Source organism: Carcharhinus amblyrhynchos, chromosome 16 (genome assembly GCF_965287045.1).
Source record: "Carcharhinus amblyrhynchos chromosome 16, sCarAmb.v2.hapA, whole genome shotgun sequence".
Taxonomy (NCBI): Eukaryota; Metazoa; Chordata; class Chondrichthyes; order Carcharhiniformes; family Carcharhinidae; genus Carcharhinus; species Carcharhinus amblyrhynchos.
Genome location: NC_137339.1, coordinates 58,412,644 through 58,427,141, shown reverse-complemented (window position 1 = coordinate 58,427,141; position 14,498 = coordinate 58,412,644). Strand labels below are relative to the sequence as shown.

Below are 14,498 nucleotides of genomic sequence, written 5' to 3'. Positions count from 1 at the left end.
GGTCACTCTCCCAATAAAGCCTTTGCTGTACCAGAAAACAAGGTATGTGAGGGATCCCGAGGTCAGACTGGAATAGGGAATGTTCCACATTTTCCACATTAAAAGATAGCTGCCTTGGAGTGATTATGAGGTTGGAAGATAGTGAAAAGTCAGAGACAATCAGGGAAACAATGGCTTGATGTTTGGTGGTGAGGTCAGGATGCAGGAAAGGTAGGAGTTCAGTTCTTCAGCCCCTAAGGTTTGTTCACTAAATAACAGCAGCAGTAACACCCTTGTCAGTGGTTCAAGGACATTGTTAGGCCAGGGCCTGAGAGAACAGAACGTGGTGGCGTCCCAGCCTTTCCAATTCTGTCAAAAACGTCCACAATCTGAAACATGAACTCTATGCTTCTCTCCACAATTGACACGAGATCAGAGCTCCTGAGTATTTTCTGTTTTTACCCTCAATAAAACTAGCTGCTCGACAGTCTTTAACCTGCTGTTGACAGACTTCTTACTGTTTACCCCAGTCCAACGCCAGCATTTCCACATCATGATGTGGAGGCACACAAGAGAGTTAGAGTATAGTGGTGAATCTGATAGGAGCCATGCTAAATTGTCCCTTAACGTCAGGCGGATTAGCAGGGTAAATGCATGGGGTAACAGGGACAGGGCTGGGTGGGATTATTGTCAGTGCAGGCTTGATGGGCCGAATGGCTTCCTTCTGCTCTGTAGAGATTCTATGATTCATACAAGCCTCTAGACCAATGGTTCCCAACGTGTGATCCAGAGTGCCCTAAACAATTGGAAATAGCTGTGATTGAATATCCATGTATATAAGTTTGACATCTGTCAGCCAGAGGCTATGTAAAAAATCATGTTTAAAATGTGTAAGATGTGGTCTACAAAAGCTTGGGAACTATTGCTGTAGATCTCTACATTTGGCAGCACAACCTTACAGCAAGGGCTCTGGAAAAGCTGCTCTCCCAGGGTGTTCCGACCTTGCAACTGCCCCCTCCACATCTCCCCACCCCCTCTCCGCCACCCAGACACAATGCGCCTCAAGGTCAAGATTCAAGCCAATGAATTGTTGTGACTTACGTAGACCTCAGCAGTCCATGGTAATAAGCAAAGTAAACCAAAGAGTTATCGTTGTATTCCTTGCTGGATAAACCATTTCCAACAGCCATTCCCTGAAAAAGCAACAACATTATTATTATGGAGCATAGACACAAGGATAGGCTATTCCCCCATTCATTTTTAATGTTTATTTCTTAGTGTTGCAAGTAGGTTTACACTAACACTGCAATGAAGTTACTGTGAAAATCTCCTAATTGCCACACTCTAGTGTCTGTTCAGATACAGAGGGAGAATTTAGCATGGCACATGCTAATTAGCACATCTTTTGGACTGTGGGAGGAAACTGGAATACCCAGAGGAAACGCGTGCAGACAAGGGGAGAACATGCAGACTCCACACAGACAGGGACCCCAGCTGGGGATTGAACCCGGGTCCCGATGCTGTGAGACAGCACTATTAACCAATATGCTGCCAATGAGATACCAGTCAATCTACCCACATACCCATAACCCTTAGCTAATTAAAATACTTCTCTCAGATTTGAACGTTTAAGACGACCAAACACTCATAGCTTTTTGATGGAGAAGTTCCAGATTCCCATTGCCCTCCTGGTGAATAAGCGCTTCCTGATTCCACTCTGAACAGGCGCAATGTTGAGACTGAGCTCATTTGAGAACACCATCCACCAGGTACACGGCACGTACTCTTGCAACTCAACCAATGTTGTCTACCTGATACGTTGCAGAAAAGGGTGTCCCGAGGCATGGTACACTGGGGAGACCATGCAGATGCTATGACAACGGATGAACGAACACCGCTCGACAATCACCAGGCAAGACTGTTCTCTTCCTGTCAGCGGTCATGGGCATTCAGCCTCTGATCTTCGGGTAAACGTTGTCCGAGGCAGCCTTCACGACACATGATACTGCAGAGTTGCTGAGCAGAGACTAATAACCAAGTTCCGCACACGAGAACGGCCTCAACCGGGATCTTGAGTTCACGCCACACTATCTGTAACCCTCCACGACTTGCCTGGACTTGCAAAATCTCACTAACTATCCTGTCTGGAAACAATACACATCTCTTTAACCTGTGCTTAATGCTCTCTCCACTTACATTGTCTGTACCTTTAAGACTTGATTAGCTGTAAAGACTCACATTCCAATCATTATTCTGTAAATTGAGTTCGTGTCTTTATCTGCTCTGTTTGTGAGCAGAACTCCCACTCACCTGACGAAGGAGCAGCGCTCCAAAAGTTAGTGGCTTTTGCTACCAAATAGACCTGTTGGACTTTAACCTGGTGTTGAGAGACTTCTTACTGAGTTAGCCAGGACAGTGCCAAAGTTACTGGAATAGGGAAGAAGGTTGGGGAAACATCCGGAGTGGCCAGCACAGGACCCCTTTACTGGACAGCAAGAAGCGGTAGGGGAATGAAATGGAGAGTTTGTTTTCGTATCCATCTTTGGGATAGAGGTTACAATGAAAGGGCAGCATTTCTTATCCCCAGTTACCTTTTAGAATCGAATCATAGAATCCCTAGAGTGCAGAAGGAGCCCATTTGGTCCATTGAATCTGCGTTGACAACAATCCCACCCAGGCCCTGTCCCTGTAACCCCTCATATTTACCCTGCTAATTCCCATGATAAGGGTCAATATAGCATGGCCAATCCACCTAACTTGCATGTCTTTGGACTGTGGGAAGAAACTGGAGCATCCAGGGAAAATGCATACAGGTAGAACGTGCAAGCTCCTAACAGATGGGTATTAAGAATTCATCTTGTGATGTGGAGCTGGAGTCAGACAAAGCAGACCAGGCAAGATTTGCAGGTTTCCTTCAGGGAAGTGATTATTTTACAATCCAACTGATTTCTGGTGCCAGCGGATAAATTCATTTCGACAATTTGCCCTGGTGGGATTTGACCTCAACACTTGGGTTGCTGGATCAATGCCATTTACAACTAGGCCCCTGTCTCTGTAAATAGAACTTAAGAAAGATCACTGCAAAGAAAAACACATGAAACAATAATGATTAAAATAATGTGGGTTTTCCCTCAATGTAAATAAAACAGGCCTTAGGCCCAGGCAGCTCCAAACAGTTCCCCTTCTGACCACTGCAGAATGGTTGCTATGGGACAACAGTCCTGATAGCATTGGCCAATGGTTTGAAGGATGGACTTCCTCCCGAATGAGGGACAGAGTTCCAGCCTTATGCCATTTGAGTTCAAATTGGCCGTGGGGCAGTCAGTCAGGGGGCACATGTTCCCCACCAACTCCCCTGATGGCAAAGGCCTGAACATTCAGGCCCAGATGTTAGAAATCAGAAATATTAACAGGCCACATTGTTTAGCAGGTCAGGAAACATTTATGGAAACACAAGGTGTGATACTAGCTCTCATTTCTCTCCCTAGATGCTGCCTTACCAACTGGAGTATTTCTGGCATTATCCACGCAATTTTTCATTCCTGGACTCCCACCTTAAAATTGATGCTAGGATCCAGCATGACCCGCTCTGCCAATGTCGGCACGTAAAATCCTCCATAACTCTCTCCCGTGATGTAGAATTCATTCTTCCGGTATTCTTGAAACAGGCGGAAGAACTCCTTCAGGGCCAGGTAATTATTGAATGAAACCTGGAGGGGGGAGATGAAGAGAAAGATGGAGCAAGAGTTTGAGGGAGAAATTTTCAATAGATACGCATGAATAATGAGTGACAAGTGTTAAACCTGGTCTGTACCACCAGGATTCACCAGCTGTGTCCTTCCAGTTATCTGTTATACACCCTCAGTATCTTGACTGAATACATAGAGGAAACAGTCATTCATCACTAGTCCAGCCCGTCCCCACCAAACCCAATGTCTTGGCAATTACTTAACTAAAGTTAATAGAAGACAGGTGATAAGTATTATTGTCTTTGAACACATTATGAATAGAGGATGGATCATTAGACCCCACTGTCAGACCCTCTACCCCAACTATAGTTGGGGCTGGGGGCCTTGGAAAGGGAGCACTGTGTCCACTGGCAGGCTTCAGGTCTTCTGTGACTGGAGGTACCGCAGAGTCTAGCTGCACACATAGATGCAACCCCCACACCCGTCCCCACCAACTCCCCACCCATGCCCATCCCCAACAAATCTCCCCGTCAGAGCCCCACCAAACCTCACCCCCGCTCGGCCCCCTGAACCCCCGCCTGTCCCCGCCAACCACCACCTCCCCTCTGTCCAGGCCCACCTCCGCCAACCCCCTCCCCTGACCTATGCCAGTCCCCACCAACACCCCCCAAACTCTCCCACCCACACGTCCCCCCAAACCCCACCAACATGCCACCACCCTTTCTCCCTTGACACCCCAACACAACACCCACATATCCAACCTCACACACACCCACCTCCACATAGACATATGCGCCAGACCCCCACTCACCCCACACACATGCTCCCACCCATGGTCTTACCGCACTATCATTGGTTTTGTACTGCTTGTCATTGGCATAAGAAAATCCAACCCCTGCAGGAGACTCAAGGTACAGCACGTTTGCAATCTGTGATGGGAACATGATTAGTGACATACTGTTATAGAGGAACAGTCAGGTGAAAGGACAAGCAATTGTGGGCAAACCCTAGAAATCTGTTTATATAGAGTGGCACAGGACACAGTGGCCCTGACATGTTTCAAATGCCCCACTTGAAATATTTTCTCTCAACTTCAATTGAGATAAATTCAGATAGTTTGAGTGGGTAGATGAGAGCAAGTGAGTAAGCATGGGTGTATCCACTTTGGACCCAAGATAGGTAAATGGGGGTAGTGATATACTAGGCTGACAGAGAAAGCATTTTCAAAATCCAAGTTCATAAATTCTTGAAAGAGTGGGCAACTGCCAAAAAAAACACTGACAACGTTAGCCTTTTTCTCCAGAGGTTTGGAAACTAAGAGAAGGTTTCACCCGTACAGACTCGATCAGGAATACTGTCTTCAGATTGAGACACAGGACCTCAGTAAGAATATATTAACCAAGGTGGGGATGTGGACATGATCCAAAAATGAAACTAGGTCTTGGGGGCAAATTACCATGGGAGGCACGGTAGCACAGTGGTTAGCACTGCTGCTTCACAGCTCCAGGGACCTGGGTTTGATTGCCGGCTCGGGTCAGTGTGTGTGGAGTTTGCACATTCTCCTCATGTCTGCATGGGTTTCCTCCGGTGCTTCGGTTTCCTCCCACAGTTCAAAGATGTGCCAGTTAGGTTGATTGGCTACGCAAAAAATTGCCCCTTAGTGTACTAGGATGCTTAGATTAGAGGGATTAGCAGATAAAATGTGTAGGGATATGGGGGTAGGGCCTGGGTGGGATTGTGTTCGGCGCAGACTCGATGGGCCGAAGGGCCTCTTTCTGCACTGTAGGGCTCTATGATTCTATGTTCAGGGTAAATTGCACAAACTTGATTTCATGCCTTTGAGTTCGTGGGCAGAAGAGGGAAGAGTTAAATAAAAACAAAAATAAAACAACTGATCGATGAAGAATACTACAAGAGTGTGAAATGCAAAACAATCACATACCAGATTCCAGGCATAGGGATTATAATGGAGTGTCTTTCCATCCGGCTGGATCTGTAAAAAAAACAGCAACATTCAACCATTGGGAATGAGGGCAATGTTGGATAGAATAGTGCTTCCCAAACATTTTTGGCTGAATGATCCATTTTTTCAAATGGATTAGTAATTACCGAATCCCCAGTTAATTGATATTAAAAATTCCTTGCACCTTTACATTCTAAACGTGGAAGTCAAAGTCCCAGAGGACCAAAGGCCCAAAAAAAAAAGGACTCGTGGTAATTTAACCTAAGGGTCACCATACTTCCAGGTGAGGGGTAAGGGAGGAGGGTGGAGGATCCTTTATGGATAATCTTAGCTGGCTTGGGAATTGAACCCACACTGTCAGCGCTGCTCTGCATCACTAATCAGCTGTCCAGCCAACTGAGCCAACCACTGAGTATTTCTGGCATCCAAGTTTTCCTTTTAGATTTGTGGGATTGGGCTCAGTGCCTCCTTCTGGGAAGATCAGAGCTGTTGCAGGTGTAACCTGCCACCACCTTACTGCCTGGGTAAAATCCTGGACTGGATTCACTGTTCAAAGTGGAGTGGAAACTTGGATTCAGAAAATCATTTGCAAAACCTGCTCTGGATTTCGGAGTGAAAACTGCTAAAGAAAAGCATTATTGACGAAGTGGATTTTAAAGTGTGTTTTTGGAAACTCTCATGTGGTCATTATCTGAGGGGATTCTGAGGATAACTTGGGTCCAGAGCGGAGGGCATGTATTGACAGTCATTTTGTATGCTTAAAAGAGATTGTGTGTTACTAAAACCATTGCATTTTAAGATGTACTTTTAATCCATGTTAATCTTTAAAACTGTGTATTAAGATAAAGGGGGAAGTAAAGAAGTTTTATTTAGTAATTCTACTTTCCATGATTAATAATTTTTTTGTTAAAACCAATTAACAGTCCTATGACTCTGTTCCTCCATGTTTTTTAAAAAAAAACAAAAGTTGCCATCCTGGGATACTCCCATCCAATTATAACATAGAAGGAACTAAGAGCAGGAGTAAGCCATTAACCCCCTCGAGCCTGCTCTGCCATTCAGCACAATCATGGCTCATCTCATTACAGTGTCAATTCCACTTTCCTGCCTGTTCACCTTAACATTTCAACCCCTCACTAATTAAAAATCTGCCGCCTCTTCCTTAAATTTATTTGATGTGGGGTGGGCACAGTAAGAAGCCTCATAACACCAGGTTAAAGTCCAACAGCTTTATTTGGAATCATGAGCTTTCAGAGCGCTGCTCCTTCCTCAGGTGAGTAAAATTACTCAATACCTTGGCATCCACTGCATTCTGGAGTAGTGAATTCTACAGACTCATTACCCTTTGGAAGAAGTAATTTCTTTTCAACTGTTTTAACTCTGCAACCACTTATCCTAAAACTATGATCGCTTGATTTTACTACAAGAGGAGACATCCTCTCCAAATCTAACTTCACCACCAGAAAACCCAGAGTAACTGTTTATATAGTGTTAAGTAGGCGTACATTAACACTGCAATGAAGTTATTGTGAAAATCCCCTAGCCGTCACACTCAGGCACCTATTCGGGTACACTGAGGGAGAATTTACCATGGCCAATGCACCTAACCAGCACATCTTGTGGACTGTGGGAGGAAATCTGAGCACAGCATTAATCCAGATTCAGGAAATCTAAGTAACTTCATCCAGCAGGCGTGGGATTTAGGGCATTACAGCAATTAATCTCATCTTGCCGAAACAACCTCCCCATCATAAAATCTCTCAGAACCCAGAGTTGTCAACAGTGTGAGAATCAAGACAGAGAAGCCAATGGAAGTAACTGTAGGTGCTCCCATCTCCCCAACCTAAGCAGCATTGGAGAAAAAAGCAACAGCACCTTCTAGAACCATGCTGCAACTCCTCATCATGCCGGAACATTGCAAAACTTATTTTAGACAAAAAAGTCTCAGCCTGAGAGAAAACTATTAAAATAATAGGGAAAAATAGATATCTGCCTCTTGTTACTTTCTATTGGTTAACAGACACTTGCAGCGTCAGACTAATGTGTCAGCGATGGCTCTCCGATATGAGTCAGAATGTTGGGAATCCACTCCAGACACAAGACCACAATGCCTAGGCCTTGACTTCCAGTGGAGGGCTGCGAGAATGCTGCACCGTTAGAAGGTGATGTTAAACGGAGACCCGGTTTGCCCCCGCCCCCCCCAAGTTCGATATAAAAGAATCAATGGCTTCAAAAAGCAGCAAGGGACTTCTCCCTGGCCAATATTTATTCCCCAAAATCTTAACAATGGATCCAATCACTTATGCCATTGTGGGATCTTGCTGTCCAATTTGGGCTTTTGAACATTTGGACTCGGAACTATAAAACGGCAAGCCAGTTAACAAAACAAGTCAACGGAAAGTGCCTGTCAGTGGGAGTGAGTGTTCATTGTGGTAGCATTTCCAGTAATGATGGCTGATGTTTACCCCAGTAAGCATCCACTGCTCCCCCTCACACAACAGCCCCCCTCCCCAACTACATAGAAGCCCACCTCATCCCCCTACCCACCAACACACCCCCAATACCTTCCCCTTCCCTTGCCCCAACCCAACCCCCATGAAATGGTTAATAATCACACAAATTTAAAAATCACATGAACTGCTATGAAAAAAAGAAATCTTCTTATAAAAGCTGAGCACCAAGGCCATTAGTCTGAGAAAATTAATTAAATCAGACATCTGTAACTGGAAAAGGGAGTGATTATACAGACACAGGCATAAGCTGGGGCAATAACAACTTATAACACTGATGGATTAATGTTTTGTGCTGAATGGATATTATAATGAAGCAAGCTCAAGGTGATTGTGATTGGTTTTAATATACAGCATAACCTTAAATCAATTAATCTGAGTGGCTAGAGGTAACTCCTATATCTTGATTGATACACACGCTAATTACTTGTAATCAAATTTGAAATGATAATTGCTCATGAATTTCTGAATCCTGCACTCTGGCTAGTTACCAGCACTGCCCTGTGACTTCCCAGGGAACAAGCTATATAGCTTGCAATAAAACAGCTGTTTAAGGGAACTTTGTGACTTGGTCTGGTTACCTGAAGGGTTACAATCAGAAGGCTGATGTCAAAGCCCACAAACAAACCTCCCCTCCACCCACAGGCTTGCAACACAAAGACTAGCTGTTTGTAACTCTCCTGCTGAACCTTCCTCTATTCAATACATACACAAGGGAATTCTAATGGGACACACAGGCTCATTTGGAATAGGAACTGACCCCAGTCATTCCTCAGAATCTTCAATGGAATACTGACCCATTCCCAAAACACATGCACTGAGCTGGTGGAGGATTCTCTCTCTACTTACCAAGAAGGGGCCATGCTCGTTCAGAAGGCCATCCAAGGAACTGCAGCCGGGGCCTCCATTCAGCCACAGGACCACAGGGTCGTTCTCTGGATGTCCCTGAGACTCCACAAACCTGCAGGACAAGAGCAACAGTCATTTTACCAACTGTATCAATATATATGCCCAGGCCATGATAAAAATAACAGGGCCCGGAGTGGAGTGGAGTGGGAGATGGGGGGAGGAGGGCCTAGATCCAGGGAAGAGAGGGCAACAGGATCCTGAGATTGGGGGGTGGAACGCAAGGCCAGGGGCAGGCGGTGTGGGAAGGAAATAGCAAAGCACTGTCAAAGGAAGAAGCGGAAACAGGGTTAGGTTACCAGATAAATATTTAATTTGATCATATCTAAACATCTATTTTAAATTAAATGGAGGCAATCATGTGGAGAAGCCAGTGTTAGACTGGGGTGGACATGATAAGAAGTCCCACAACTCCACCATGTTAAAGTCCAACAGGATTATTTGGTATCACAAGCTTTCAGAGAGCTGCTTCTTCATCTGGTGAGTCCATCTGATGAAGGAGCAGCACTCCAAAAGCTCGTGATACCAAATAAACCTGTTGGACTTCAACCTGGTATTGAGGCTTCTTAAATGGAAGCAGTTCAATTTATATTTAGATTATTTTAAAAAGCTTCTGGGATTCATAAACTTCACAAGGGTTGGTAGTGGAGCTGGGGATTTTTATTCATTCGAGAGATATGGGTGTCATTGACTAGCCAGCATTTATTGCCCATCCCTAGTTGCCTGAGGGCAGTTGAAAGTCAACCACATTGCTGTGGCTCTGGAGTCAGGTGGAGGCCAGACTGGGTAAGGACAGCAGATTTCCTTCCCTAAAGGACATTATTGGAAAAATCTCTGGTTCACTAATGGTTTCATGGTCATCAGTAGATTCTTAATTCCAGATTTTTTTTATTGAATTCAAAATCCACCATTTGCCGTGGCAGGATTCGAATCTGGGTCTCCAGAACATTGGCAGTCTCTGGATTAATAGTCTTGCAGTAATCCCACAAGGCCGTCACCTCCCCTGTAACTTCAGCGTGAGAGTTTGTGGAGAGTACAGTGATCTCAGACACCTCACACCTACAGACACCTACTGTATCTCGAGAAACCTCAACTGAGAGATGGTGAGCTGGAGTCCCAAGGAGCTAAGACTGCGGTGTACCAGAGAGGAAGTGTTACCCAGACACTGAGCCTGGAGATAGTCACAGCCTTTCGGTGAAGTCACTATGCAGATCTTGTTGGTCAGGGACAGGGTGGTGAGATTTCAGTGGTTAAGGGGCAACGCTGGAGGAGCTTTGGTCTATCCTCTTCGCCAATAGGCATGGATAAGGCTTTTGCTGCTGATGTGGGTGATAGTAAAGTCTGTAAGGGGCTGAGCAAACTCATCAATGCTCCATGTTACAGGACATCCTGTAAGCACAGGGGCGTGAAAAGGAATGAAATAGATCTAGGCGATAGTAGAATGTGGATTCTAGAAATAAAAACAGAAAATGCTGGAAAAACTGCACAGGTCTGGCAGCATCTGTGGAGAGAGAAACTAATGTTAAATCCAATTGGACTCCAACTGGAAATACAATGGGTTTTATGCTGTTGAAAAAGGTGAGCAAAACACAAGTCTTATATCCCCCACAACGCCTTGCAACAGTCCTCAACTGTCTCTGACCCTCTGCCCTCACCACATTCCCTTCCAGAACCACAACAAGATCCCCCACTTGTTTTCACTTCTGCCCCGCCAGCTTCCTGCCATCTACGCCAACCATCCCCATCATGATGCCACCACCACCACACATCTTCCCCGTTACCAACAGGGACCACTCCTCCTGTTCACTCTTTCAACACCTTCCAACACCTATCCACAGCACCTTCCTGTGCAATGGCAGGTGTAATACCTGCACCTTTACCTCCTCCCTCCTCGCTCTCCAAGGCCCCAAGCACTCCTTCCACTTGCTCTTCTCCCAATTGAGCCCACTACATTTGCTGCTTAGTGTGGCCTCCTCTACACTGGGAGGAACTAACACAGACTGGGTGATTGCTTTGCAGACACCTTCACTCAAGTCCTTCAGCATGACTCCAACCTTCTGGTTACTATTCCAATTCACCATCTTGCTGTGGTACCTACATTTGTCCTCAACCTTCTAGAATGTTCCATTGAACCCCAACGCAAATTAGAGGAGCACTTTCCAATTTGGCACTTTACACTCTTCTGGATTCAACATTGGGTTCAACAACTTCAGACCATGAATTCTCTCCTCCACTTTGATCCCCCCCACCCCCCATAGCATAAAACCCATGACATTTCGACCTTACTTCAGTTCCAAAGAGTCAGATTGGACTTGAAACCATAAGATATAGAAACAGAATTAGGCCATTTCAGTCCACTCTGCCATTCAATCATGGCTGATATGATTCTCATCCCCATTTTCCTGTCTTCTCCCCGTTAACCTTGATCCCCATCAAGAACCTGTCTGAAAGACACTCAATGACCTGACCTCCACAGGCTTCTGTGGCAATAAGTTCCACAGATTCACCACTGACTGGCTAAAGCAATGCCTCCTCATTTCAGTTTTAAAGGAGCGTCCCTCACTCTCAGGTTGTGCCCTCGACTTCTAATCTCTCCTACTAGAAACATTAACTCACTTTCTCACTCTACTGATGCTGCCAGGCCTGCTGAGTTTTATCATAGAACAGTGCAGGAGGCCGCCATTTGGCCCATCAAGCCCATGACCCCATGTATTTCCACTGCTAAACCCGCTGACACGAAAGAGCGATCTAGCATGGCCAGTGAATTCAATAATTGCTGAGCCCAACCAGCGATGCCCACATCCCATGAAACAATCCTATTCAAACATTGGCTCTTATTCATTGCAACAATAAAAAAGCTAGTCTTTTAATCAAATATTATCCTTACCATTTTCAGTGAGCCCCAGAACGACCTAACTTACTTAATTTTTGTTTTATCAATGAAATGTGTTATTGTTGAACTTAATGAATAGATTGTTCCCTTTTTATCAATTCATTTGTGGGACATGGGCATCCCTGGCTGGCCAGCAGTTATTGCCCTTGGAGGGCAGTTGAGAGTCAACCCTATTACTGTGGCTGTGCGTGTCATATAGGCCAGACCAGGTAAGGACGGCAGATTTCCTTCCCTAAAGGACATGAGTGAACCAAATGGCTTTTTCTGACAATCGTTTCATGGTCATAGGTAGATTTTTAATTCCAGATTTTTTTTTAAACCGAATCCAAACTCCACCATCTGCCGTGGCGGGATTCGAACCTGGATCCCCAGAACATTAGCAAAGTTTTTAGATTAACAGTCCGGCAGTAATACTACCAAACCATTACCTCTCCAATTTTGTTACAGCTGTAACTTTTACTCTTTTGATTTGATTTATTGTTACACGTATTGGGATACTGTAACAAGTATCATTTCTTGTGCTTTCTACAGACAAAACATGCCATTCATAGAGTATATAGGGGAGAAGGAAAGGAGAAGGTGCAGAATGTAGTGTTACAGTTAATCAGAAAGATCAACTTAATACCAGATAAATCCATTCAAAAGTCTGATGGCAGCAGGGAAGAAGCAGTTATTGAGTCGGTTGGTACGTATCTTTTCCCAACGGAAGAAGGTGGAAGACAGCATGTCCGGAATTAATCTATTTGCCCAATCACATCAAAGCCCATCTCTAAATTACACTTGGAAAAGGCGCTCCTTTCTTGAACCACAATAATCCATGTGGTGTAGGTACATGCACAATGGTGTTTGGAAGAGTGTTCAAGGATTTTAACCCAGTGACAATAAACAAAAGGCACTACTTCTGATATAGGGTAGTGTGTGACTTGGAGGGGGATTGTCCTTCTGGGTGGCACAGGTCACAGGATTGGAAGATGCTGTTGAAGGAACCCTGGCGAGTGACTGCAGAGTGTCCATTAGTCAGCAAATCCTGCAGATACTGTGCACCAGAGTTAGAGGAAGTGGATACAAAAATGTTTGTCTAAGTTTCAGTGGGGAAGGAAGCTCACATCACTCACCAGTAATGGAGGTGGATATTTTCAGATGCATTCAGGTATCCAGAATACTGCCTGAAGTTGGATTGCTTGGCCAAGCCTGGGAGGTAGGTGATCTCATCATTGGCTGGAGCAGATTCAATAAGAAAGGCCCTCAGCAACACAGCGATCAGAACAAGAGAAACCATCTATGGGGAAAGGAACCAGCAGAGGTACTTTTTCAAGTCAGTGAGTTATAATTTTTACAACTTTCTCTGAAATGACATATATTCCAGCAGGGCCAAGACACGAGAGAACTTGTATTCAAAATAGTACCACAGGATCATTAACGTCCCCCGAAAGTTCTGCAGTTTAGTGTGGCAGGAGGTAGGTAATACCTATGCGCTGTAATGTCAGCTTCCATTTCCAGCCTCAGTCTCTGCAGTGAGTCAATCAGGACTCAGGCTGAGGACGTGAGCCACCATAGTCACACAAAGCAGATTGTCGGGAAACAACCCCCAGGGTGAGGGACCTGTACCAGCACCCCCCTCCCCCCTCCAGACAACAGCCTCCACCTAAGACAACACCCCCAGGGTGAAACCTGTACCCCCCCACCCACCCACCCACAGACAACTGCCCCAGAGTGAGACCTATACCCCCAACCCAACCCCCAGGGTGAGGAACCTGTACCCTCCCCCCAGACAACAATCCCCAGCATGGGAGACCTGTATCCTCAGCCACCCCTTCCCCTCCCCACCCCACCCTACCCCTGGCAACAGCCCCAAGGTGAGACCCGTACCCCCAAAGCGACAGTCCCACGGGCTGACTATACCCCAGCCACCAGATGACAATCTCAGGGTGAGAGACACGAACAACTCCCCCCCGCTGTCCGAGCGTGGGAGAAATGTTCGCCCTCAGTCAGTCCACCACCTCTATCCTTCTTCCCGGGAATTCCCCGCTGTCGCATCCGGTAGACTTTGTCCCGTATCAGCGCAGCGGCGGGTGCGGGTGCGGGTGCCGGGCTCACTCACCCCGCTGCCGCTCCCAGTCACTCACCCTCACCCCAGTCCCGGTCCCTGACACAGCCTGGAGCTGCTGTCATGTGACCGCCAAGTGATATTCCGAATCTGGCTGAGCACAGTCACATGACCCGGAGGAAGGGGGAGGGGAAAGGGAGAGAGGGAGGGGGCGGGGCGGAGAGGGAGAGAGGGGGTGGGGGAAAGGGGGAGAGAGGGGGTGGGGGAAAGGGGGAGAGAGGGGGTGGGGGAAAGGGGGAGAGAGGGGGTGGGGGAAAGGGGGAGAGAGGGGGGTGGGGGAAAGGGGGAGAGAGGGGGTGGGGGAAAGGGGGAGAGAGGGGGAGGGGGAAAGGGAGGGGGGGGGCGGGGCGGAGATGGAGAGAGGGGGTGGGGGAAAGGGGGAGAGAGGGGGTGGGAGAGAGAGGGGGTGGGAGAGAGAGGGGGTGGGGGAGAGAGGGGGAGGGGAGGGAGG

The 14,498-nt window shown here is 46.4% G+C and overlaps 1 protein-coding gene across 4 annotated transcripts in view; it reads right to left on the bottom strand.

Moving 5' to 3' along the window:
* Positions 1–14,146, bottom strand: part of ctsa (cathepsin A) — a 48,003-nt gene extending 33,857 nt beyond the window's left edge. Inside the window, exons 1-7 of one of the 4 annotated variants that reach the window (XM_080205144.1) lie at positions 14,067–14,146; positions 13,056–13,219; positions 8,991–9,102; positions 5,611–5,661; positions 4,511–4,597; positions 3,534–3,689; positions 1,081–1,172 (exon numbers count right to left, since the gene is read on the bottom strand). In XM_080205144.1, the coding sequence (XP_080061270.1) occupies positions 1,081–1,172; positions 3,534–3,689; positions 4,511–4,597; positions 5,611–5,661; positions 8,991–9,102; positions 13,056–13,219 (662 nt within the window). In that variant the 5' untranslated portion in view covers positions 14,067–14,146. Of the gene's footprint in view, positions 1–1,080; positions 1,173–3,533; positions 3,690–4,510; positions 4,598–5,610; positions 5,662–8,990; positions 9,103–13,055; positions 13,220–13,809; positions 13,919–13,940; positions 14,000–14,066 lie in introns of those variants that run through there. The other 3 variants (XM_080205146.1, XM_080205147.1, XM_080205145.1) reach the window with 3 other exon arrangements.
* Between the last annotated feature and the right edge of the window lie 352 nt (positions 14,147–14,498).